The sequence below is a fragment of the Ceratina calcarata genome, unplaced genomic scaffold, assembly GCF_001652005.2.
Source record: "Ceratina calcarata isolate Rehan_Ccalc_2016 unplaced genomic scaffold, ASM165200v1 scaffold569.2, whole genome shotgun sequence".
Lineage (NCBI taxonomy): Eukaryota > Metazoa > Arthropoda > Insecta > Hymenoptera > Apidae > Ceratina > Ceratina calcarata.
In genome coordinates, this window is record NW_017176894.1 from 197,306 (window position 1) to 223,339 (window position 26,034).

The window sequence follows — 26,034 nt, forward strand, 5'->3', positions numbered from 1 at the left end:
CAACTTCGCGCATACACACCAAATACCAGAAAGTTTTCTTTGGGTTACTGCTGATTACCATAAGAGTGCATTAAGTCACTATAATTTTTCAAAAAACCCATGAATTGATTTAAAATTTTGCAGGTAGCTTTTTAATAGTAATAGGAATCTATAATAATGAATTCAACATGCTAGCATTGTTTAAGTAGATAGCTTATACATCCTTAAGAGCACTGAGAAAAATTTAAAATCAATTCATTGCATTTTTATTGCACTTCTCAATATACCTGCCTCCCTTAAAATCAACAGTTTGCATTGTAAACGATAATTCAGAAGCGACGAAACGCGATAACTGTCCCAGTAGTTCGCAGGATGTATCGCCGATCCGGTTGCCGGAAGTAATTTTCGATGCTCACAGGTTGTAACGACTCACGCTACGATTCGCGGCTCGAACAATTGGTCAATGTCACGCTGGTACACGTGTACCTACTTATATGTACAATGCCTACTTGTGTAAAAGTTGAATAAGTTTGGTCAGCCGGTCGGCAACCTCTGTGGAATTCGTTCGAAAGTCAACATCCTTTTACCCTTAACCGTACGCTATTGGAATGCAAAACGCACTCAAATAATTTAGCAAGCTTTTCAAAACTGAACGAAACGAATGAATAAGAAGTTCATTTTTTTTATCATTCTAATAGTTAACTTTACTGTTATGGTTCATATATTGACCATTGAACGTAAGTGATTGCATTCTAAAAGCATAGAAATGGTTAAATTTTATATTTCCATCACCTTTGGCAGGGATTGTATAGCCTGAACATTCTTAAAAGAAATTCTTAATCATTATCCATTGACAAAACGAAACAAACATCGGCAGTTAACTTCCTACATAGGTTGCAACACAAAAGGCAGGAAGTTCGATTTAACCAAACATTCTTTACGTAACAGTAGCAATCAGTCTCGACCCATAACTTATAATTAATTTCTTTCAGGCTGATAGGCAGGGAATGCGTTGAAATATGTTTCAGCGGCTGCCAATTCGATCCGGTGACATAGAATATAAAGACTGCGTCAGGGTTATCTAGCTCTGGTTGACGGTAATTAGACAGTCGAAGAAATAGTAATTAATTCGTTGTTATGATTCAGTACGCGTAATACTACGCGAAGGCCATTATGGAAAACGGTACATCGTAATCAAGAAATCAAACCTCGATGGTACTTATTTATGCTTGCGTCCGAGAGATTTAACCTGCGAACAACCATTCTTTTATTACCGTTCGGCCTTGCAATTTACTGTATCACTATAATTTCACATAATTGTCCGTGTCAAATTGAAAGAAATAAACGATGAGTGGAAGGAGCAAAAAAGTCGAGCAGCTTACGGTTCTGTAATGTAAGACTAAGATGATGACTGTCTGACTCGTGGCCCCGTTCAAGGTCAATTCAGACAACGTCACTGAATTCAATTTTCGTAACGTAATAGGCAACCCGAATAGGAATGAAAATAGTCATTCAAGTAAATTATCATTAAATAAAAAAACGTATACTGTAATTATATTTCGTGTCGTGTGCGAATTTTTTCGACGTTACTCCGAACGCGAGAGTCAGCGAAGAATTTATAAGATCGGAAACTTGATACAATTGTCGATCTATCATTTTTCATTTTCAACCGAAGTGTAAAAAAGAACACGACGTGTAGGCAAAAGATATTTCGACGCCAATAATGAAAGACAGATGCGTCCATGCTGATCACTTATTTGCCAACAAATATTTGAAGACGCGTTGACGAGTACCAATGCGTTTCTTATCTTCCCAGTCTTTTTCCTGCGTAACTGCTTATCGAACATTCCATCGAATATAGACTTCGCTCGATGAAAAATGTTTCCCGCACGTTTATGCCCTTTGCTATCAGCCAGAGTGATTAATCGATGAATTAAGTTTCTTAAATCTATACTATAAAGAAGATATGTATTTCTTAACATGATCAGATTAGAGTCAGATTGGCTTCCGTACGTCACTGCAGCATCAACAAAAACCGCGCTACGTGTTAATCTATGAAAATATGGATCAACGCATTGACAATAAATCAAATGACAATCATAAATAAATACAGTTTTTATCAATTTTGTTTCCGATTGCCAGAGCGAGACGTCCTCTTGCAACATAAAAACTGGTATCGAGTTGCACACGCGTACAAGGTCTCGTCGAAGGTTTATGTGAAACGCGGCGTCACGGTGTTTCGAATTAAAACGCGCTAGCCATCTTCAATGATCTCCACACCTTCTATCAGATTCGTTTAATATTCGTGTAATGCATGAGGAACAGTAAACGAGGTTAACGAATCTGAATTCGAAGAAACGTGCGATCGAAGGTCTCAGGAAACAATGAACAATAAGGAAAGCATTAGTAGAATCGTGAAATTAGTAATTACACGTGTTATTTGCATACGAACGTCACGATTTAGCTAACATTACCGAACGTACTCACGTGATGGAATCATGTATTTGATATAGCAAATGTTTGCGGGTAATTTCACGCGATGCTCGATCGTTTCCATTATAAATTCGAAAGCTTGACTTCGTTACGCATACAGTTCCCAAGGATGTTGATCACATAAGCGATAAATTAATACACGAAGTAATTTTTTTCCTATGATAATGAAGTTTGAAGAGAAGATAGTAGACGTATACATACATATGTATCTACACATACCGTCAATGGCATGATATCCTCAACTGCGTTAATTGAATCTCTTAATTTTAAAAAGACAAGAGCTAACAAGATCTTATCGCAAGGTCAACAGTACATGGTAGCGTCATTTAGCACGTGTTCGAGGAGCTCCACACATTTTGACAAGCGTTGAACTAATCTCAGATCAACCGCTTTTCAATATGTATGTTTAACGTCATACATATTACATACCTACGTCAGTTTACTTTTATTCTATTTCATGAAAATACCTAAATATGATTTAATTAATTAATGTGGAACAAGCGAAGGCGACTCGTTCACTCGAGAATCCAATGAAGTGTTAAAAAAATGAAAGGGACTTGTACGAAAGTCGAGAGAAGGCGTTGATACTTTCGGCGAGGATCTTCGAATTTTCAAGGTGTTTCAATGACCGGTTTCGAATAAGTCGGTCAACGTGATCGGCGAAGGGCACTCGAGAAAAAAACTGGTTACGAAAAAGTGGCACGAGCACCGAGTTAACAAGCTACACCGTGCGACACGTTGGATATTGGTTGGTTCCTGATCTGGATTATCGACTTGCTCACTTCCTTATCTGATACTTGGCAAACACTTGAACGGTGTGCAAGAAATGGTTGATAAGATAACGGAGCAAATGAAAACGTGTACCCAGATGAGGATGAGGTACGAGAGAAAGAGAGGAGAGGAGATGAGATGATACGCGACCAGCTCGTGTAACAAGTTATGGTAAATGTGTCAAACGGTTTCAAATGAACGGCGTTCCGCGGCGGTTATGCCTTCGCTTGGAATGAGAGAAAAAACAAAAAGATAACCGCCGCGGGCAAGACAAATGAGATAAGGGAGTTGGAAAGCGGTGAATATCTCATTATGGTAAAAAAATTGTCTCGACACTAACTTTTCCTACACAATCATATACGGCGGGAGTCATCGTTTTCAACAATGGAACTTTAATGAGAGTCTAGCGTACGATAGAAAGTTTGTACGTGAATTAAATAGAAATTTAGATAATTAATGATCAAAATTTGCCGAGTTAGATATCCCAGTTATTAGTCACACTAGAAAAGAAGCGAAACGGTTGAAGTAGTTTCGCGTTTTCCTTTCTGCCGCGGTTCTCCCAGGCGACAAGTATACTAGAAATTGCATTTCTACATACATGGTCTGTTACATGAACAGTCACGAAAATAATCCCTATATACGGACAATATAATTGCACTTGTTCATTAGATAATGTTCCTAAACATCGATAAATGCTACCGTATACAACTGTGTTACTTAACGAAATTATTAGCGGTACGTTATTACGTAAGATAGTATCGAAACAACACGGGGTTGAGAATCACTTATTAAACTCGTCCGCCTACCATTGTCTTCTTCATTGTATCTAAAAACTTATGATCATCCGATCCACGTTACCCAATCGTATTTAACAACGAGCAGAACTTTCGTAAGAAATCCAGAACACAAATACAGTATTTACTGTTGCAAAGAAATTGAATTCAGTGTTATCGGAATAATCAAGAACAGTTTAAATGTTTCTTGTTCTTTGCGATCGTCTCGTGCACGAGTACTGCTCCCACCTCAACGAACGAGATGATTCACGTTTCTGTTTGCAGTAATTTTTCCCTGCCTCTTACTTCATCGCTCATGTAATCGCGACCAAGTCCTTTTAAATTAGAAAATAGAACGGACGTAATTGAAAACATGCTGCTAAATAGTATATAGATTTATGACCGCTTGTCAAGGAATTGTCGAAAAAAAGAATGATGAAAAACGTGCTAAAACAGAGTGCATTATAGAACTGCTATTCGTTACATCATTTATTTATTATTCGCGAACATGTGGCTGTGATGAATCATAGAACTAAAAGTGATGCCGTCTCTCTTTTGCTGTCTCTATCCCTTTCCATGTGACGCATTGACACAAAAAGGCGATCCACTAGTCAAGTTCGCGGTTTATTGAGTGCCAACTATTTTTAGCTCCAAAATACTATCGCTAGCCTACATGCCTATGTTTTATCCTATCTCCCCTTCTCCTTCGAAAATATTTGATAATTTAGTTTTTCTTCACGGGATCTTAGAATAATAGTTTGTTCTGTATTCAATATTTATCGCTTAGAAATGGCAATTCCGATAAGGTGTTAATACCACGGGTATTTATAAATGGAATTATATCGCGACACAACGATTGTAATTAATTCGAGATAACTTTCGTGTAAATCTTATGCACTGCTTGTGCGACTTGATAAAGTATCACACAACGATAGCAACTACCACTTATCGATTATCAAAGTCTATTTATCCAAACTAAATGTACTGCAGTGCTAATAAACTGTTATCAATACACAAATAGCAATTTATTATATTTCGATGTTTAATAATGTATACACACAAGTGTTCTCTGGTAACGTTGATACTTTCCAAAAACAGTGACAGATAATGATATGAAACATATTGAATGAAAATATAATTATCGTCAAAATTGGAGACATGCAAAAGTTTTGTGTTAATCGTTTCCTGTTCCTTCCGGAATGTTCACTTTCTCGCGGGCATGTCGAGATTTCAATGGAGCAGCTCGGAAAGCGCGGCACGTACCTACTACTATTCGAACGTGAAACGGGTTAAGGCCTGTACGCGGCCACGCGACTGGCTCCTCTTGTTTCTCCAAGTACTAAATAAAATTCAAGGCTCTGCGATCGCAAAAACATAAACCTTGCCGTAATTCTCGTTCGTGTACGTAAACCTCGAATATCTGATGCTCGCTACGAATATTCCGTGCATTAGCGTATGTACTTGGAAACTTATCTCGCGAGCTTAAAAAAAGTTAGAGAATCAGCGAATTAACGGTTATAAGTATTATGTAATCAATTGCCACGACGATTGTAAACCTGTTCATCACGCTCGACGCGGTACGGAGGGATAGACGTGTTGTTATCACGTGAAATTCTTAAGAAATTATCTCTCTCTTACCTTGATAATCTTGTATTTCTTTTTGGTTGCTTGATTCAAGTCTTCGTGCACTTTGTCCAGTAACCAAAGTAAGAATTCCTGAGCGTCGTGCTGCAAATTACCGCGGTACTGACTTCCGTATTTGTCGACGACGCTCTTGAACGCTGTGCTCATCTCGGGGTCATACTGGCAGCTCCAGATAGCTTTTAACAAAAGGGCCAACTGTTCAGTGATCTCACCCTTCGTTCCATACTTCTTTGAATTCAATTTGTTCCTCCTCGATAGATCGATCTTGTACTGGTCCAGAACGAAATACTCCGCGAGTATATCCGTGTGCGACAAGCACTGTAACACGGCGTTCATGAAACACGTGTTACCGTGATTGCGCAAACCTATGACCCCTGGTACTCTGTCAGGCGGTATATGCGCTGGTCTAGGTGGTGGAACCCTTATATCTCCGGCACTCGATCCAAGATCGTCCCTATGAGAAGTTTTGTGATTCTGCGTGCCCACGTTAGACATGTGCTGGACCATTTTGTTGATGAACTTCTTCCAGGACGGTCTACGAAACACTTTCTTCACACCCGGCCTGTCCGAATAACTATGACTGTTCTGTAATCGTCCCATGTTCTGCTGCTGCATGCTCTCCACTTGCTGCTGATGCTGCATATTGTTTCTGTCTTTGGTGCTCGCCGAATTACCGTTGTCTTTCGAGTCGCGATTCTGTTTTGGTCGCCGCCGCGACATTCTACCGCTAGCACTTTTGAACGGATTCCTCGGCAATGTGAACGTACGCTTCAAACGGGACGTAGAATCCCCCTGTATTCTCGATTCCGTCAATTTAACCTCTTCCACGCCCAGCTCACCCTCCGACACCGATTTCATCACCGCACTAACCTTCTCACCGTCCATCGCCCGGCCACGGAGACACCGTTCAAGCTTCCGCTTGCCGTTCACATCACGCTTTCCCGTTGGACGATCGACTCGTACGTCTTTTACATGCTGTACGTCGGAAACTGTCGCGGAAAAACGTCACACGCGTAACCCGCTCTCGTACACTGCGGCGGCCATTTGCCTTTATCACGGGCTTCCACGATTTCGTGATGCTTCGACCATGGATCACTCGAAATCAGTGGTAGGAAGATGCAATACGGTAGCAAACGCGATCAACGCCCTCTCTAAATGCGGGTAATATGACAGATCTCTGCTGATGTTAAGGTAGAAAATTGTATTATTGATAACTGATCATGTTCAAATTTTTAAAAATGTTATCTGCAACGCCGAGGAGATACTACCAGAGATACCAGGAGATACTACTTGTTCATTTATGTAAAAAACAAAAAAACGTTACACGTACCGGGCAAACTTGTTTTAATATGAATTATTAGTAGAATTCATATTAGTGTAATTATAGTTTATAAAATCATGGATAGGACAAGTTGACAGGTAGTTAATGTATCTTGTTTTATTAGCTTAAGGACAATTTATTTACTTTCATAAGTGTTACTGTTCATTTACAGTAAAAATATGTACGATTCACTTCGTTCTGGCGAGTCATTCGAAACAATGACTGCGGAAGCTTCGTATTTGACACTGGTTGATATTTGTCCAGGTTTAATGTCCTTCCAGAAATGCAGAAGAGCTTTCGTTTGACTAGATTAACTTTTCAAGTGTCGGTAATAGTTTTTAAAATCGAAAACAATTTCATCGATGAAACATATTTCCTGGTAGCAACACTCGAAAAGTTAATAGTATTAACGTTCAGTACGCCGATTGTCCCAAAATCTCTATATGTTAATATTCGTCGCAAGAATATAATAAGGGATGAAGAGCTACCGATGGCCCGGAACAGCTGACAGCATTATCAATATAATCTTGGAAGTTGCTCTCGATTACCCACATTAAATCCTTGTATCCAGGCATAACTTGTGTCGGCAATCTGCACTCGTTAGCTTTTTCGACTAACAGAAAATTATCCGGAACGAAGGGAGTATCGGTGTTCCACAAGTAGATATTCGAATCACCTAAAACAGAAATTACAATACATAATACTCACCAGTTTTCCTTTCCTGTCTCCTTTAAGTAAACTTAAAATTCTTACCCTTGATCCTAAAGAACATAGCAGCTCCATTATCAGTACCCAGTATCACAATTTTATTTTTCTTTCCACCGACATCCACTATGGAACCATTCGCGTTTCCGGATCTCAAATTCACAGTTTTGATCGCGAACATCCTGCTAGATCCCAAGTAGGTGAAATAGAGAACCGGGGAGCTGCAAGATTGTCTCCTGACCAGAGCTAAGTACAGAGCATCTGGTTTGTCTGTACCGGATGCAGCGGCTGCTGGCAAAATTACGCGGTATCCGGAATCCGTGGTAGCATTGTAAACGATAATGGCACCGGTACCAGCGTCGGAGATGTAGACGAAGACCTGGCCGTCTTCGGCGTAGTCGATAGCCATGTACTGCAACCTCGATGAATCATCTGTCAATGTGCTCAAGTCGATCACTTTTACAACCTGCAATTAAAAATCCTTCCTCTAATTTTCTGTCACAATGTATTTTCCTTTTATTAGAAAATAAAGTGTCGTAACTCACTTTTCCGCTGCTCACGTTAATACCGACGACTTTGGGAGGACACCTACGCACAGGTTGTTCCAAAGTATTGACGATACCGACGTCGAGAACCCAGAGGATATCCTGCATGTCCAGGACGAGGTCCACGACGCTTTGCAACGCTTGACAGTTTCCTTCTTCTTGAATAGCCCAGCATGGGAACGGAGCTATCTTTGGTTCGCAGCTCTGCGAGTTCAATGAAAGGACGCCTAACGTGAACGGTACTCCTGGCTTGTAACGCGGCAGTGCTAGGATAGCTTGATCATTGTATATCTGTGCCCTGGTAGCGATTATGTTCCTGGAAATGTAGCGACCGCTGGTCTCGTAAATGTTCTTCGTGCTCTGGCACGGCCATTCCACGCTGAGTCCCGACAGAACCAACGGTTGCGGTAACACTGGGTTCCCGTAAACCTTCAGAACTGCTACCCAGAGGATGATTAAGAAGAACCTCTTCATCCTTGCCGTAGAAAGTAGTTTTGTTCACTGTAAAATACAGAGCACGAGTTTCACTGATCTAACCGTTGACTCGTTTCGCTTCTGGATTCATTAATTTGAGACGAACGTAACTTACGCGATGACTTTTCGTTTTCCGAATGTGAATTTTATATCCAAGTGCAGGCTTATATACAAACGTGCTTGTGAGATCTCATCGATCATGCACTCCTTGCATATTTATAAAGTAACGTCGGTCCTTCCGCCTGTCGCAACACTTCTTCCTGAGAGCAACAAGGAAACGTGCTCTCGATGATGTTTAATAAACAATACTGAAATATTCAGGAAGCTTTGTCTCTGAAAGATGAACTTAGTTCCCCGCTTCACAGTTTCAGAAACAATAAATCATGTCATCTTATGATGACATATTTATTTGACATGACGCTATTATTATGTCATCGATGAAATATTAAATTACTCATTGCTGAACTTTTCGCGCGTTATATATGTAATATTATAACTATAAAATAAATATAAAAACAACTAATAAATATAAAAACAATTTAATAACTATAAAACTGATTATTATTGCAATAATATGATTGAGAAATAGTTGGGAGTACAATTGTTGACGGATCTTCCAAACAGAAAACGTAAAAGGAGCCGGGAACGCGGAAGATGGGAATGTTTTGCCGGAACATTAAACATATAAACTGTTGCATGTCGCAACTTCGGCGACGCGTCAACTCGTATAAAATCGAAGTCATCTTAAAGATCTGTGTCAGTTCAGTCGATTTCGAGAAAGGAATACAATGCACGAAGGGAAATGTGTTTCACTGATTATAGTGGTCCTCGCGTTGTTAGCGAGTACCGGGGACGCTTGGCTGGAGGAGAACGTGAAATGGACCGGTGGATCCTTCGAGTGGCCGTGTCCCTCGACGAAGAACATGTACAAAAATAGTGGGAAATATATTCCGAAGAACGTGATCGCAACTAGAGTTGCGATGTACAATGACGACGCTATCGTGGCTCTGCCCAGGTAGAACAAAACAGTTGCTGTTGAAAAATGTCTATTGTACTTATAGAGTTTAATGGAATAAATAATCGTTTGTAATTATACGTTCAAATGTTTCCTATATTGAGAAAAATGATTTACCCATAGAAAGTACACGGTTTGATACAGAGTAATTTCATGTATTATTTATATTCGAACGTAGGTACAAGGCTGGTGTTCCAGCAACGTTGGCGAAACTGTCTCAGAGCGAGCAAAGCTGCGAGGCTACGTTGATCCCTTACCCATGTTGGTCCCTCCAGGAAGAGGACACCTGCACCGCTCTACAGAACGTGGTGGATCTCTATCTGGATCCACAGAACATCCTCTGGGTCCTCGACACGGGAGTGGTGAACACTTTGGAGGAACCTATTCGGAAATGCCCTCCGAAGGTCCTGGCTATCAACGTCAGTACTGGGAAGGTACGTCGTCTTTTATCGTAGATTCATTTTACTTTCATTGATAAAAGAAATCTTAATTTATATTTAATTTTTTAAATTGATACCAGAGAAATCAGTCTATTTATTATTATACAAGTTCGAATACAAACGTCGAGAACGTGTTTGGACAATAAATTGATAACTGCTGACAGATATATCATAATTATGTCGTTTCGTAATTATTGTGAAATCCGAGCGTGAAATATGGTCGTCAAACGAGACCTACTGTTTCACCACCTAGTAAGGAATTGAATACTTTATAATCCCTTCACTTGACGAGCGTGAAATATTTTTACTTGATCCGGTTAGACAAAAGTGCTCATTTGTATCGTTATGGACGACATCCATAGAGTTATCAGTTTCGTTTCGAAAATGATTTTATATTTCTGAAAATGCTTTCAGTTTATACATATGTTCATGATTATTCGAACGATACGATGTCAAGCTTGAACATGAGTGAGGTCGAAATACGATTGCGTTATACAACCAGTAACTGTGTCGCGATTTAAACAAATTAAAAAATAGTCGCCAGCGTATACGTTTCAACTTTCCATGACGACACAAACGGCGTCGAGTCAGATTTTTTGTCTGACTCGTATCAGCTGTTTCATTATTATATAAGCATATCTATTAGCGACTGTTATGCAGCAACACGGTATACTAAACAATAATTCTAATGCCTAACGACTGAAGCTAATGATATGATACTAATAAGTTCATTATAACGAATTTTTTAAGTAGAACACGATTATCAGTCGGAGACATTGACAGTAATATTAATCAAAACGGCCAAGTGTGAAGTTGAACTACAAGATATCCTTTTCCTACGTTCATTATTAATTATCCAGCATATCCACACGGATATCAAACATTGTTATCGTTTAATCATAACTGCTACCATAAAAGCATTCCTTTATTGTAGAAATCTATCTAACAATTTTATCTTTAATCTGAACGTTCTGTTATTCAGCTATTGAAAACTGTGGACTTGAGCGGTTTGACGAGCACCACGTCGCGGCTACAATACGTAGTGGCGGACTACAGCCAGGATGGAAGGGTGTTCATCTACGTCTCCGACGCTGCCACGAGGGCGATCCTCGTGTACGATGTCACTTCGGGCCGTGGTTACCGTGTCGTTTTGCCCCAAGCCATCGCCATTGGATGCAACCGGCGAGACGTCTTGTACCTCGCCCTCCTCCGTCGTTCAGACGGGAGCACCTGTCTAATTTTCACTTATCTATGCAGCAGCCGTATGTTCTCGATAAGAACCGAACACCTGAGAAATGGTTCTGCGCATGGCAGAATCCACGATCTCGGCCGGAAGCCCAAAAGAATGGTACTCTTGGGTACAGATAATGGCAGTGCTCTTTTCTTCCGGTACGAGGGCGAGGCGGATGTCTACCGTTGGGACGCGACCGAGCAGTTCGATACACGATCTTTCACCTTGGTTTATACAAGCGGCGAATGTTCCTTAGCTACTAACGTCGTCGCGGATTACAATAGAGGAAGGATGCGAGTGCTCGAGTCTAATTTCCCGGATTATATGCTCGGCACCGTCGGATGCGGCGCCACGCAATCGCTGAACTTAATGTAGCGTCTTGCAAATAATATTAGGATCGAGTACATTGAATTAAAACAGAACGACTTCTTTATTTTACCCTTCCATTGTTTTATCTGATACCCTAGATTAAGTATAAAAGTAAACCGATTAAGTAATGTACTTTTCTTATTTTATGGGGTTCTAATATTCCATTCAGACGTAGCACCCCTCAGAATGATTACTGTCCCTCATGGGTTTACTCAGTAGTGACCCTAGTTTACGGCGTGTCATTACGACCTCTTTTGTGAAAGGTGTGAGGGACAGAACCCGCTGGTTTATGAGAGTTGTTAGACCTTTTCCCTCGACTATAATAGCTCTATAATACAGGTCTATTCATAAACAGAAGAGGCTTAAATTGGGCATAATTTCGTGGCGAACGTAAAACACAGAAGCCCATAAAGTAATAAGTCTACCTGTGCTAATACTAAGCTTGATGATTGAAAGTATACACGCACATGAAAATGTTTCATAAATGCGTTTAATATTTAATTTGATTAAAAACATGATATCGTGATTTTGTTTCTACACCAGTGCTGGTAAAGCTATCGTATAAATCAAGATGCAAATCATTTCACGATGTTGGCCATGTATCCCTAATGCAACGGTCGAGAAGAATTTCGTTGGAGGAAAAAGGAACCTTTCTCTCTTACAATCACTCGCGCACGTTTGTTCATTCGATCGCGATTAGTCGGCGTCGGCACTGCTAAGTTACACGAAACGGTTTCCCTTAAATTCAGCCAACGTGACAATAACTCACGCGTATCGGACTAACACAAGGCTCGAATTCGTGCTATCCGTGCCTGGACCATTTATCACTGAACAACCACATAAAAATTATTTTAAAATCGATTCCTTATTGTCGTGATATAAATGCAACTTATAACAGTAATAAAAACTTTATTCTAATAAAATTGTGAAAAATTTTTACATTTATGTGATAAAGTATGAAAGTGCTTTTACCTTTAATCGCGTCATGTAAGGCGAGCAACATATTCATCGGTATCACTATTGCACACGCATTATCAAGTTTCTCCTTTGCCAGTTTGACGGACTTTGAAATAAAAATCGATAGTCGGTATCGAATTTGGTTCCTGAATCCCAAAGATCGCGGTGAAAGCTCGTCTGATATATTGTTACGTGCTTAACACGTATCGTGTATTTCATTGCGTTTCATACTCGCAGTCATTTGTATTAATTACCACCTGTATGCCTATAATGCATCATGTAAATACGCGCAATAACAAACATCCGCCTTGTAAATTTTACTAGGTGCTTGATTACAATAGCATTTCCTCATTACGATGAACGGTGAGCTGGGTCCACGATTTTACACCATTGGACGTCACGATCTCGTTTAATTGACCTCTCGCAACGTCCATGGGCGTGTTCCCTGCTAAGACGATAATTATAGTAAAGAAAGGTTGTTTAGATTTTTACATCTGTCGTCCGCTTATGAGAAAAGCATAGCATTCAATACATCAAACACCAGTCAATCAAGTATTTAGATTAACGTAATATTTATTGATACTATTAGAAACCGTTGTGAGAGAAATAAAATTTTTTGGAATTCCCCCAAAGTGAACTCCATTAAATGTAGTACATAGAATACTGTTGAAATTGATTTACAACCACTTATTATTAGTGAAATTAAGTATTAACTAGCTAGTTTGTATGACTGCTCTTATTAATTCAGTTTGTACATACGTATGTAAGTTCTGCATGAGAGAATCGTAAGCTCGCGTGTTACGATACTCGTTTTCCATCCACGCGATTATTCGAGCGTGCAATGTAACAATTTTGTGTTTGCGATCGAGGGTGCGTTTTCAAAATCTTGATCGTGGTGACGTTTACATCGAACGATTAGGTAACTGCAGCTGCGATAGCATTACACAAGAAATATACAAATTATTTTACAAAAAGAGAATGCGAGGCATTTTGTTATCTCAGAAGCAAAGGACCTTGTTCTTATCTTAATACGAAAACAATATACGTATTATTTAGGTCGCTTGTAAAGCAAAAAACATTTATTTACAACATGTACATACAACGTAGTTTATTATCTCAAAAGGAATTTTATTAATTAATCAAACAATCTTGTTCTTATTTTATTACGACAATACGGTCAAGCAATTAGGTACTTTTCAGAGCGGATACGTATACGCAATTGTGTATCGCGACGAGGGAAAATGGATTGACTATGGAAATCTACCGATCAGCTTAATGCGTTGGACAGCTTTACGTAAGCTCTGCAGAACTATCTTGCGACACGCGGTTTTACGTGAATTACCCTTTAAAGAAAATAATCGAAACTTGTTCAAACGAATCGAGCAACGTGACTTTATCAAGCTAGCTATGGTAGATACCTTTTCCTTTACTTCCTCATGATAAAATGCAAATTACTGTCTTGGAATAGATTATGTGACAGGTCTTTTAAACGTGTTAGATTAGAGAGATAGTGAATGAAAATATTACGTAATGTTCTTTAAATTTGAACTTGATAAATATCTAAATTTTGTAGATTTATTTATATAAATTCGTCATCCTATAGATATGTATAAAAGACTGACCTTTCCAGATCGCTAAACATTTGTTACCTGTTACTTTCACGACTATAGTTTGGCCTCACAGTAGCACATGCTTTGCAGCCTCGCGGCTTACGCATTGTCACTAATGAATAAGAAAACGAATGGCCACCGATGAACATCCGGCAAGTTTCGCATGATCGGCCGTGGTTGAAGGGAAACAGCTGGATTTCGTCGCTTCCGTTCTTCCATAAGAGTAATCGCGATTATGTTATTCCCATGATATTTCAACTCGAACGGGTTGCGCAAGCCCGAAATGTTCTATTCTTCGCGTTTGTATCAGCGTGGAGAAAAATTCTTGCGCAATGTTCACGTACCCCATAATTTTCCTTACTTAGTCTCGATCGAAATCGGCTTAAGGGGACCTTATCGCATCCGTTTCATTAGAATTGTTCTTCGACTATGGCATTGAATTCTTTTTCAGCACCGATTCAGTGCTCGAGTGCTTTTCGATGAATATCCTCTCTCCTTTAGAGAATTTAATTTTAATCAAAATTTAAGTGATAAGCTGCGATAATTAAACAATATATAATTTTACTTCCTTTTACAATAAAGATTTATGTCAATATAATTGCATTATATTCGACACCGTCAATCGTTTCTCATCGAATAACTATTTGTCTTTTAATATGTAACAAAGAGCGGTATAGTTAAAAAATGATGTACATTTTATATTAATTTTTGCTTCAACTTGTTTTTCATTTAATAACAATTCATGCAATAAATGCAATAATTATGCGATTAACGTAATGGTTCCGCTATATTTAATACCGTGAAACTGCCTGTTCTGACCTAACGAAGCATACGATTTGTCCTTTAATTTATAGCAAAGGCCCCGGTATAGTTGAAGAGTGAACGAAATAACAATTAAGATAGGATTGGTACGAGCATATTTGCAGCTGGTAAAAGTGAATAAAATACTAATTGTGATACTGTGGCGAACTGTGGTACTGTGACGAGTGTTGTGGAAGTCCTTGGTACATAACTCTGTTCGAAAGTCCCCGGAACTAATGGACCGCGCCCACCAATGATACTCTTACGTTTTTGGATGGCAGGAGCCTAAAAAAGTAGAAAAAACTGACAGTGAAGAGACGGGAAGAGATTGTATGTGATTATGGGAATTTCCTAATAGTAAATAACAACCGGTATCGTTCGACCACATTCATTATAATGAGATAATATCAAGCAGGAATAATTCAAATAAAATTCCTTTAATTCCTGACTTGTGTGGAATATGTAATTCTGATACCGCATACCAGGTCGTAACCGCAGTTGCTAAACGGTGGCCTTTGCGTACGCCTTTGTCCGCAAATCGCTTTCTCCGATACAGTTTTAGTCAGGGGTCCGAACTTTTTACATACATGATGAAATTCAAATATATTAATCGAAATTCTAGAATTTCGATTTCAAAAGAGTTGGAGTGAAATTAATTGGGAGTACAATCGCTTGTGTGTATAGTCTTTAATCAGAAATGCTAAATTTCAAACTAGCACAATTAAATACGGTGATGAAATTCAATGTGTTTAATTTTAAATTCAAATATTGACTGCAGTGGTCGTAATTTTTATTAAATTAAATTGCAAGAATCTTGGAATGACAGGAGAGGAAATACGTGGGCAGCTTGAGTTCACAAAGGTAATTCGAACCAGCATCCTGATTTGACCAATGCGGCAGTAACCTTTGGTGAAAACGCGTTCACTACGTTAACGAAGGTGTAGTCTTGAATGTCAAGAAGGATTGTTCGAGCTGGGTGGAGCGTACGTGCGCTTACACAATGTGTATGCCGATGCTGATTTACTGCCGTAAGCTTGCCTCCTGTCGCTGGGTCCGCAGGATTCGTGCCGATGCAGGGAAAATTAGATCAGTCGGCGTGCAGACAGCGGGACTTGATACACGTTCGCAGAACCGATTCGCACTTGCCTCGAGCTGGTTCACTACCACCTCGCTGGTTCACTACCACCTCAGAATTCAAGTGTTAAAGTTCTAGTGAAAATCCTTTTTTCTGTGAGCGACGATTTTTAGAAACAAGGTTGGTTTTCTGTGAGCAATTTTTATTATAAGCTGTGAGTTTTCAATCTCTTCTCTACATTTGAAGATCTATTTCTCCGCCGCTGAAGAATCAATTCTTGAATTTCATTTGTGATTGTGTAAAATTACATTTCTGAATATTAATTCACAATTATGTTCAGTTATTATTTGAAATAGGAATAAAATCTGTGAATATCCATTGGGTCGTACGTGTGGGAACTTTAGCTATATTACGTGGATCAAAAGCGAGACCTTGCATGACTCCCATAATTAATTTATGCGTCAGTAACGCATCTTGCGAGTTCAAGATCAAGTTCAATGATTCAGAGGATAATTTGTTTTTCCGTACCGCAGACGGTGCAAAATTCTGTTGGTCTGGTTTCTGAACCGGAATAACAAGTATTCGGTCATTCGCTCAGAACAGACTTTTCCAAAGGCAATCGCGCGATGCTCTCGTCGACGGATATCCGATCAAACACTATTGTGTCGCGGTCATTGTGATAGCCGATTGTTACAAAATACACGGAAATCGATGTTCGTTAACTTTCCCGGCAAATGTTGCGCGATCATGTAAAGCTCAATCGGTCCGCTAAAGGATATTTGAATTCCTATCGGTCTTTCAAATCAAAAATCGTGCGTTCGCCTTCGTACTTTCACGCGATTAAAATTTATCAGTTTCGAGCGTGGAACAATTTCAACGTAACTAGTAATTGGCAATAAATAAAGTAAACGTTACAGAGACACATAACGATTTATAGTCACGAGACTTAATGAACAGTGGTTCCGACATTTCCACGTATTCCAAATATAGCACGGTTTATGTTAACGCAGACCGTAAATGATTTTATGCAAGCAGTGCAGAGTAACTAATTCTCAAACGAAGTGAATTAAGGAATGAAAGGAAGAAATATTGCAGTGTAGAAGTATACAAATAATGTGTATAGAATATTATTTCTTTATTATAAGAATGCGTATAATGAACAAGAATATATATTGTACTATTCCTGGCAAAAATGTCATCGAATTGAATAAGCGATTTAATAATTTCCTTATATTTATTATAATTATATACCTATTATAATATTTGTATTTTTTATACTTTTCATTCATTATCGTGTCGCTCCATTGATTGAAAAATTGTTGCTAACATTTATGCAAGATTTTTGTATAAAAATCTGCTTTCTACCGCAGGATGTTACTGACGATTCTCGTGGCAGGGCTCGTCTGCGCTTCGACAAGCGCGGAGATCCTCGAGACGGTAGCGCAATGGCCACTTCTAGATTTCGCACTTCCGTACGACAGGGAGTTTCTTAATCAGTATCGTCCAGAGAATGTAGTACCAACGGGACTTGAAATCGGTTGGGACAAGGTCATCATCACCGTACCAAGGTTGCGTGCTGGTGTCCCGTCTACTCTGAACTATATTCCGAGGAATCTGCCACTGGAAAGCAGTCCTCAGCTACGCGCGTATCCGTCTTGGGAGTGGCACTCGGCTGGCGTAGGCGATTTCAACTGCACGAAGCTGATCTCGGTGTACAGGTCGAGGATGGACAGATGCAACCGTCTCTGGACCATCGACAGCGGTGTGGTAACGTCGATTGACGACTTCCGGCCGGTTTGCCCGCCGAAAATAATGGTGTTCGATATGAAGACTGATCAGCTAGTGCGACAGTACACATTCCCACGCGAGGTGAGTATCTTTCTCTGGATATCAATTACTCTGAATAGAAAGTCGATCGTCACTAGTACGTTCACAGTTTACACAGAGAACTGATATGATACGTAATTAAATAGTATTTTTAGTAAAATGAAATTAAACTTTTTTTAAATATTTTATCAAGTGAGTTCTTTATATAGGTTTTGAGACCAAATACGTTGTTGACGAACGTGATTATTGATGAGACTTCAGCGACAACCTGTGACGATGTATTCCTTTATATATCTGACACTGCAGGACCCGGTAAATCTTTTTTCTTAAAAATATCTATTTTTCACTTTTCCTGATAAACCTAACTTGTACGTTTGCTATCTTGTACGTTTTAAGGAATATTGGTGTTCGATGGGGCCACGGATAGAAGCTGGCGAGTGCTGCACTCATCTATGTATCCAAATCCAGATTTTGGAACATACAATGTAAGATCTTAATTCATGTACAATTCCTGTTTTGAATAATCGTTTTCTTTCATCCATAAAGAAGTTCTCATTTCGATGTAATTTCTCTTCGTGATAAGAAAAATTGTAACGCAAGAGCATTTGTCAATCGATGACTGATGCAACGGTACAGTATTAAAATGGTAAACGGACATAAGAAAATCTGTTGGTTTCGCTGGTGTAACAGAAGAAAATAAACGCGCCGTGGGTGATTCTGGAATGACATACTTGAAGCGAATTCTGCGGTTCCCCTTTATAATATTTACGCGTTCGAGACGAGCCTCGTAATGCTCGCCTTGGTTTTTGCGTTGCGTGTTTTACTAGATAAGAAGTAACGAGGAATTTCACGCTGGGGTGACCGTTGCACGCCGTTGGAATATTTACAGGAATCAAACAGTCAATAACGTGAGGCACAAGCGTGAATAAAAGTTTATGCCCGTAACTAAAGGATAAAAATATTGCGCGTGCCAAGATTTTTAGCTGTTACCTCCGACTTTTGATGAATACAATTTTACTCTGTTTGCATGAAATCCACAATAATTTTTAACACTTGTTACGTGAATTTTATTTTCTATCTTAACGAATATTTCTTATAATCGTTTTAATGTTATAATTTTGTGAAGACTCTTAATAATTATTTAATAGATTGCTGGTGACATGTTCGAATTGATGGACGGTGTGGTCGGTCTGGGTTTCTCCGGTAGACTCGGGACACTTTATTATCAGCCACTGGCGACGGACCGTCTGTTCAGCGTGCCAACCACGGCTCTTCAGGCTGGCCCGTTAGCATTCGGGGAACAATTGCCGGTGACTTTGGTGGGCAAGAAGTCCAGTCAAGGCCTTGCCCTGTCCGTTGACCCCCGCGACGACACGATTCTCTTCGCGCCGCTCACAGAAACGGCGATCGCCGCATGGCAGCCGCGTACCAATCAACAGAGGTAACAAATCGCTATTATGACATTGATACAGTGGCTGCAAAAATTATCGCACTCTCGTCTTTCAATCTGTTGCTTTCGATAAGACTTTAAGATCGATCTTAATTATGTCAAATTATGATTATTGAACATTATTAAATAATAGATTTATTTTTTTTAAATATTAATCGATAAGATTGTAGAAATAGTGAGTTTATGGTTTCCGCAGCTATTGTGTATTGTAAGCGGGAACCTTGTACCATGAATGGACGTGAGTCAGAGAGCAATTGCTTGCATTGGCGATTTGTATTGTTCTAACGAATATGCGTCGTTTTCGCAGCCTCCGTTATCTTTAAACATTAGTCTCTGAAATTGCACACGAAGAGTAGGAAAATATTACAATCTAAATTCTTATCAAGTGAGAGTTTCAGATGCTGATTCATGGTTTTATTTTTATTTCATTTATGTCAGGATCTTAGCGTACAGTCCGGAGAAACTGCAGTTCGTGGCCGATATTCGGTGGGCCGATCGCGACAATGGTCATTTCTGGTTGCTGTCTAGCAGATTCCAAAAATTCTACAGGCGGGAGGTGAACGCGCGCGAGGTCAACATTCGGATTACGAGGCTGATGCCTTTGCAGCATCCATTGAAATCTACGATTCTTAACTCGTTCACTCAATCCTATTTTCCACAAAACTACTACAATAACACGTTAAGTTTCTAAAAATTTATGTCAAATTATGGTATTACGAGATGTTGAAATTACCTAAGATTAGTAATGGATGGTAGCGAATAATAGTCAAAGTATAGTATGAAAATAATTGAAAATAAGATTATTAGAAAATAATTTGTGACTGTAGAATTGTTAGTGATCAAGTGATTTGTATAACACAGAGATTTGTTGAAATAATTAATTCGATAATTCATGTTCTTTATCTGCACAATCACTTTACTGTAAGTTGTATCATTTTCGAATATGTATAATACATGAACAAAATAAAAATAAATTAATTTCTTTAGAAATACAACGTATATTAAATCTCCTTCCACGTTCCACACCCAAATGTTACGACCTCTTAACTTGTAGGTTTTCGCTGCCAGAATCATGGAATTTATTATATCGCTAAGAGGATAATTACTGCAATTGAAAGTCGGTAATTATCTCAGCAGATAGTCATCTAATAAAAAATAAGAGTCCGACGCACGAGCATAGTTATATAATAATTGATATTAACGCAGACGTCATAAATCACTATTTTGTTTACTCCGGCACGGAGAAAACATTATCTGTAAGCATTCGCAGCAATTAAAACAAAGTTCTATCAGATAATGGTGGTAAAAGGCCCATAATTAACACTCCATTAACGACACGAATCAATTAATTCATATATTATATAAACAATTAAAGAAGGAAACATGTCATGTTTTCACATTAAATGACAATAAAAAAAAAAAATTGAGTGTAACCCCAGGTTATTCACTTATTAGATGAATGACATTTAAAGAATTGTATAATTACTTCTACTGTGGTTACACTGCGTTACTATCGCTGATTAAAGGATATTAATATGCATATTGCATTTATGTAATGTAAGTTGAGTCATAAGAATTTCATAATTATCTCTTATAATTTATCTTTTTTAATTTAGGGGCAGTGCAGTAATTTTGCAATAGTTTCAGCTCAAAAACCAATGTTTATTACTTTTTAGCGCAGTTGTTTGACAAAAAATTTACGTCAAAAACCTGCCCTCAGTCATTCGTATGAAGATGTTCAATTAACTGATTCCAGTTCCTGGAAAAGTTTGAAACTCGAACTCGTCGAAACGTGTGATACTTACTGGTGGGATTTACCCATTACTGACCTCGTTTGACATTTCCCATCGCACAGGCTTAGGTCAATGTTTAACCAATTCGTCGTTAAATAATTAAATCATTGGAATTTGAAGAATTCTATGAAGGTTTGTTCATGCGACGATCGACCCGGTTTAAGCAGTGCCCGCCGGAATTTTAGGAACCTGCTCGGTAAACCTGAGAGCGATGTGGCCACGAGTTTCGTGAAACTGGCTCGTCCGGCTCAGCCTTCCTGAAGAGATGCATGATCGAAGCGGAGATCGTTGCTCCACGAGCATCCGTTTGCTCAGTCGACGTTTGAACGCGACGTTGTCCGCGCGTTACGTTCCGCTCTGTCTCGCCTTCGACGAATCGGTCGTTTCTCATTTTCCTCGCGAGAGAATTTGTCAAACGCGCGGATCGGTTTCAAGCATAATATCAGTAAAAATTATTTCTTAAACTCTATTGCATCGTCGTGAATTTAAAAAATTATATTTTTTCATTCATTTCGTGATTTTAATTTAAAATTGAAATACTAGATAAGTTTATTGCTTATTATTGAGAGATAATCGCGTGCGTAAACTTTTGAAAAAGTGTCAACGAGCTAAATCTTATCGTGCAGGGGTCATCGTCTAATAATTATAAGGAGCGTTTGACTATTGTGGGGGACGGGGGATCGAGTCTCAGAGAGATTCGATTGCAATTCGTTTCTGGCAACTTGCGTTGGTACCTTTATAGTGCAGCGGCGGTGAAAGTTGCATGAGAAAAGAAGAGCCAGGTGACACCGAACGGAGATCGTTCTTGCAACGGTACTGGTTAATTTTGGAAGTGAGCCAGGCTTCATTTTTTGTATCGTCTTTAAGTACTCCCAGTTTTTATCAGTAATTTCGTTTTGTATCTTCGAACAAATTAAAATGTAACAATACGAGTCAGTATCGATAAGATTTGAATATTCGTAGTAAAAATATTTAGATTCTTTGTAGGCAGTATTTTTCTATTATTCATTGTGTGCCCAAGTGTTCGACAACGACAACGTAAAACATAATGTTTCGGACGTGCAAATTTATACGCGAAATTAGCATACGAAAACGATTAAGAGATAACATTGTATTCTGACATTAAAATAAGAGATAAGAGTTAGTATTAAAAAAACAAGTACGTATATTAGTCAGAATGTAATTTATCTTTAAACGATTACGAGGAAAAAAATCATTGACAGTTTGATTCGTTCTCACAAATAAACGTAAAATTGCTTGCAGGATTAAGTATTGTATCAGTAATGATTCTGTTATTGTTCAGTTTGAGGATGAGGCAACTCAACATAGTAATTCTGTTGCTGGCGGCAGTTGTCACCTCAGCTCACGAGAAGCTGAGGAATATTTACTCGTGGAAGGCTTTAGAATTTGCGTTTCCGGACGAACATGCTAGATTGATAGCCATAAAAACTGGCGCTTTCATACCTGGCGCTCCGCTACCTATTGACGTTGATGTATATAATGGAGGTAAAAGAATTCAACTTTATCCATGCGAACAATCGCATTTATCTTCTGTTCCAAACGTGGTAAAAGAAAATTGAATTATGATCGACATTCACAAATACTAATATTTCTTTTTTGAAATTCTTAATAGAAACTAGATATCAATTGTTGATCTGTTGACTTATATTGATTTCAGAACACAAGTCAACTGTGTTCGTGACCATCCCACGATTCCAGGACGGCGTGCCAGTGACCCTGGGTTATGTCACCGATCAAGTATCTGCCGATGGGAACCCCGTAATCGCGCCGTATCCCAACTGGAGATACAATCTTATAGGAGACTGCGATGGAATCACCAGCGTTTATAGAGTACAGGTAAAACGTCTTCAAATATTTGAGTATTCGAAAATGTAAAACTCATGTTTCGCGGTAAGAGTGAAGAGATATCCAACGAGCCAATATTTATATGGGCATTTCCCGATGGTTCCCCTCTGAATAATTTCCCAAGAGGAAAATCCATTATTTACTTACACGCGTTCGGATCAGCAACCATGTATGACAATGATAACGTATCAACGAACTAGTTCAACTAATTACTTTCCTGGCCTTATTCGTCTTTTTCCTTATCGATATGCTGGTTATTACGAAAATGATCGAAATTAAAAGATAAATTTATTTGTTATTTCAATATTAAAGAAGAATTTTTGTGAATAATTTTCATAACAACCTGCACAGATATTTTTATTGTTTCTTTATTATAAGTTACTTATTACTGGTTTTCATAGATCGATGAATACAATCGATTATGGGTGCTCGATACGGGAGTGCTTGGAGCGAAGAGAATATGCGAACCGAAGCTTCACGTGTTCGACTTACATGATAATAAACGAATCGCTTTTCACACATTTCCCCGTGAACAATTCAAAGAGGATTCCCTTTACGTCACCGTGGCTGTAGACGTCCGAGACGGTTGCCAGAACACGTTCGCCTACGTAGCCGATGTAACAGGATTCTCATTGCTCGTTTATGATATGCAAAATTCGAGATCGTGGAACATCGTCAATAATCTGTTCTACCCTTACCCACCGTACGGTACTTTCAATATCAAAGGCGATACGTTTGATCTGATGGACGGAATCCTGGGCCTTGCGTTGGGTCCGATTGAAAATAACGACAGGATACTCTACTTTCATTCGTTGGCTAGCAGAATCGAGTCTTGGGTGCCTACTTCTGTTATTAGGTAAACTGCAGTGAGTCATACAAAAAAATCGATACCTTCATTCTAATACGACGTAGAAAACTATCGCGGCTTTACTTGCAATTCAGATACGATTTGAAATAGAAAGTTCGGTTTTTTGAAATTACACAAAGGTATAAAAATATTGTTTGGCGAGGTCAACGAAAGAATGCGTTTCTATGTATTCAGGAATCATACGACGTTCAAAGAGAATTCCGAGGCCGCCGCAAGATCGTTCGTTCCCTTCGAGCAAGAGAGATCCTCGCAGTCCGCCGCCGAGGCCATGGACCGCGATGGTGTTCTTTTCTTTGGATTGATGTCCGACCTGGCGATTGGATGTTGGAACAGCAAGCATTATCCTGAGTACGGCGGCAAGAATATTGAGATAATTGTGAAAGATCCGGAAACTCTACAATTTCCTTCAGGCATGAAGGTATTTAGCACTGCAGATTTTTATACGAAATAAAACCTTTGTATCATCAATTTAAATTTTCTTTTAAGAATTCAATCTTTGATATTCTGAATATTATTATTTAATATATTTTTTGTATTCAACTTTATCTGGTCAAACTTTTGCAATTTAGAGAAAATTTCACGATATATGACTTTTTGTTTCAGGTAGTAAAATCGAGAAAAGGTAAAGAAGAGCTGTGGGTGATGACGGCTTCCTTCCAAAGGTACATGAGCGGCTCGTTGCATCCAAACGAGACTAATTTCCGGATTTTGGCTGGCTTCGTGGATGAATTGGTTCGCGGGACCAAATGCGATGTAGGTGCTTTGAAGGCACACTTCCCCTTTAGTCAATGAGAGTCCTGGCACCACGAGCATTTGTCTAATGATTATTATTATTATCATTGGCCGTCCTGGCGATGTTCGATTTTTGATAAATCGTTCGTTCAGAGAAATCACCATTTCTATCATTCTCGGCCATACCTGAGAGACCACTGGCGTTATCTTCGATGTCCTTTCTGGTTGAGGTCCCAGGATTATTTGTGGTGCAACAATAGAAGGTTCTAATATTTGTCAGATGAAATAATTTCAGAATTTATTTGTAACCATTTTGCGAGTCTGTTCGTGGTGCTGAAGGTATTACTGGATCTTTTTATGGATTCATGAATTAAACTTATGACACAATTTCATTTTTGTGGAATCGATGATAGGATTACTGAAAATGTTCCTAAATAATTAAATATCGTACACGGTAGTTATTTCAAGTACTGTATATACATATATTATGTTAAGTATTATCGTTATAATAATTCTACTGAACTGTTATGATTGTTACATAAACATGTTAAGATCGAATTGTAAAATACTAATTTATTTTTCTCTGTTACTGTGAGATACGAATAAAAGTAAGTGGAAAATTTTGTTTCTAAAAATGGCGATCTTACTCACGTCCTTTTCACAGTACACAGTTTTTATCTAAACTGTTTCCGTTTATTTGTTAACGTATACTTAAAATTGTTTTGCAATACTTTCTTCCTAAATGTATATGAGTAAAAAAAATAAAATAATAAGTTCTTTAAAAAATAAAAGTTACTCATTCAAACTATCGCTAAAATAAACACATAGAATCAGTGATTTACAACAATTCTTCTGAGGTTTCCTTCTTGGACTTTTTAATTACTTTGCTATTTCCCTGCTGAGTTGAAAAGCTTGGCAAAATACATATCCAAGGTATAAATAATTTTAATTTCTTTAATTCTATTTTCCATTTATGATAATAATTAATTCTAGAAAATACATTATCATCATATATGTTATATAAGGAAATTGTTTTCTAGTTATTTTCTTCAGCTTTTCTCCTCCACTGTGGAAAAAATTATCAAGTGGTTTCATTATAATTATTTCTGTTATTTTCTTTCTAATAAGACAGTCCCGATAACGCGGGTGAGCCTACGATTTACGTTCCCATATTATGCTTGTTATACGTATATCCACAAATTACCTAATGCATTTTAAGCAATGATAATGCTTGCACATCAAGGAAAAATGTGTGGTTCGTGATAGTTACAACTATCCTGTTATCTCTGTACAGC

At 38.6% G+C, this 26,034-nt stretch overlaps 4 protein-coding genes across 5 annotated transcripts in view; 2 read left to right on the plus strand and 2 right to left on the minus strand.

Moving 5' to 3' along the window:
* The window catches only part of LOC108629514 (ubiquitin carboxyl-terminal hydrolase 31), a 13,234-nt gene extending 6,510 nt beyond the window's left edge, over positions 1 to 6,724 (minus strand). Inside the window, exon 1 of the mRNA XM_018032249.2 lies at positions 5,655 to 6,724. Coding sequence (XP_017887738.1) covers positions 5,655 to 6,545 — 891 coding nt within the window. The 5' untranslated portion in view covers positions 6,546 to 6,724. The remainder of the gene's footprint in view (positions 1 to 5,654) is intronic.
* A 375-nt stretch (positions 6,725 to 7,099) lies between these two features.
* Positions 7,100 to 8,965, minus strand: yellow-g (L-dopachrome tautomerase yellow-g). Of its 2 annotated transcripts, XM_018032066.2 has the most exons (4): positions 8,821 to 8,965; positions 8,232 to 8,732; positions 7,735 to 8,152; positions 7,100 to 7,657 (listed from the first exon to the last, which is right to left on the minus strand). In XM_018032066.2, the coding sequence occupies exons 2-4, from the start codon at positions 8,703 to 8,705 to the stop codon at positions 7,428 to 7,430; spliced, it is 1,122 nt and encodes a 373-aa protein (XP_017887555.1). In that variant the 5' UTR covers positions 8,706 to 8,732; positions 8,821 to 8,965; the 3' UTR covers positions 7,100 to 7,427. The 2 variants fall into 2 exon arrangements, with proteins under 2 accessions (XP_017887555.1, XP_026673052.1); XM_026817251.1 differs by having other exon boundaries at positions 8,232 to 8,965.
* Positions 8,966 to 9,366: 401 nt separating this feature from the next.
* On the plus strand, positions 9,367 to 11,808 carry yellow-g2 (L-dopachrome tautomerase yellow-g2). Its single transcript, XM_018032035.2, has 3 exons — positions 9,367 to 9,720; positions 9,899 to 10,154; positions 11,143 to 11,808. Exons 1-3 carry the CDS (start codon positions 9,494 to 9,496, stop codon positions 11,764 to 11,766), a joined length of 1,107 nt encoding a protein of 368 aa, XP_017887524.1. The 5' UTR covers positions 9,367 to 9,493; the 3' UTR covers positions 11,767 to 11,808.
* Positions 11,809 to 16,099: 4,291 nt separating this feature from the next.
* On the plus strand, positions 16,100 to 25,477 carry LOC108629390 (uncharacterized). The gene is made up of 11 exons (XM_026817329.1): positions 16,100 to 16,383; positions 17,574 to 18,072; positions 18,240 to 18,342; positions 18,427 to 18,515; positions 19,179 to 19,471; positions 19,919 to 20,163; positions 22,492 to 22,779; positions 22,952 to 23,130; positions 23,541 to 23,995; positions 24,182 to 24,425; positions 24,611 to 25,477. The coding sequence occupies exons 2-11, from the start codon at positions 17,575 to 17,577 to the stop codon at positions 24,797 to 24,799; spliced, it is 2,583 nt and encodes an 860-aa protein (XP_026673130.1). The 5' UTR covers positions 16,100 to 16,383; position 17,574; the 3' UTR covers positions 24,800 to 25,477.
* The last annotated feature ends 557 nt before the right edge of the window (positions 25,478 to 26,034 follow it).

What these genes read in the sequence shown, in the direction of transcription:
- yellow-g (XM_018032066.2), bottom strand. Translation starts at nt 8,705, where the DNA reads ATGAAGAGGTTCTTCTTAATCATCCTCTGGGTAGCAGTTCTGAAGGTT. An exon ending in TTAACGTGAGCAGCGGAAAA is followed by an intron (nt 8,153 to 8,231) that starts GTGAGTTACGAC and finishes TTTTAATTGCAG; the next exon opens with GTTGTAAAAGTGATCGACTT. An exon ending in TATGTTCTTTAGGATCAAGG is followed by an intron (nt 7,658 to 7,734) that starts GTAAGAATTTTA and finishes TTTCTGTTTTAG; the next exon opens with GTGATTCGAATATCTACTTG.
- yellow-g2 (XM_018032035.2), top strand. Translation starts at nt 9,494, where the DNA reads ATGCACGAAGGGAAATGTGTTTCACTGATTATAGTGGTCCTCGCGTTG. An exon ending in GCTATCGTGGCTCTGCCCAG is followed by an intron (nt 9,721 to 9,898) that starts GTAGAACAAAAC and finishes ATTCGAACGTAG; the next exon opens with GTACAAGGCTGGTGTTCCAG. An exon ending in TCAACGTCAGTACTGGGAAG is followed by an intron (nt 10,155 to 11,142) that starts GTACGTCGTCTT and finishes TCTGTTATTCAG; the next exon opens with CTATTGAAAACTGTGGACTT.
- LOC108629390 (XM_026817329.1), top strand. Translation starts at nt 17,575, where the DNA reads ATGTTACTGACGATTCTCGTGGCAGGGCTCGTCTGCGCTTCGACAAGC. An exon ending in AGTACACATTCCCACGCGAG is followed by an intron (nt 18,073 to 18,239) that starts GTGAGTATCTTT and finishes TTCTTTATATAG; the next exon opens with GTTTTGAGACCAAATACGTT. An exon ending in CGTTGATGTATATAATGGAG is followed by an intron (nt 22,780 to 22,951) that starts GTAAAAGAATTC and finishes TATTGATTTCAG; the next exon opens with AACACAAGTCAACTGTGTTC.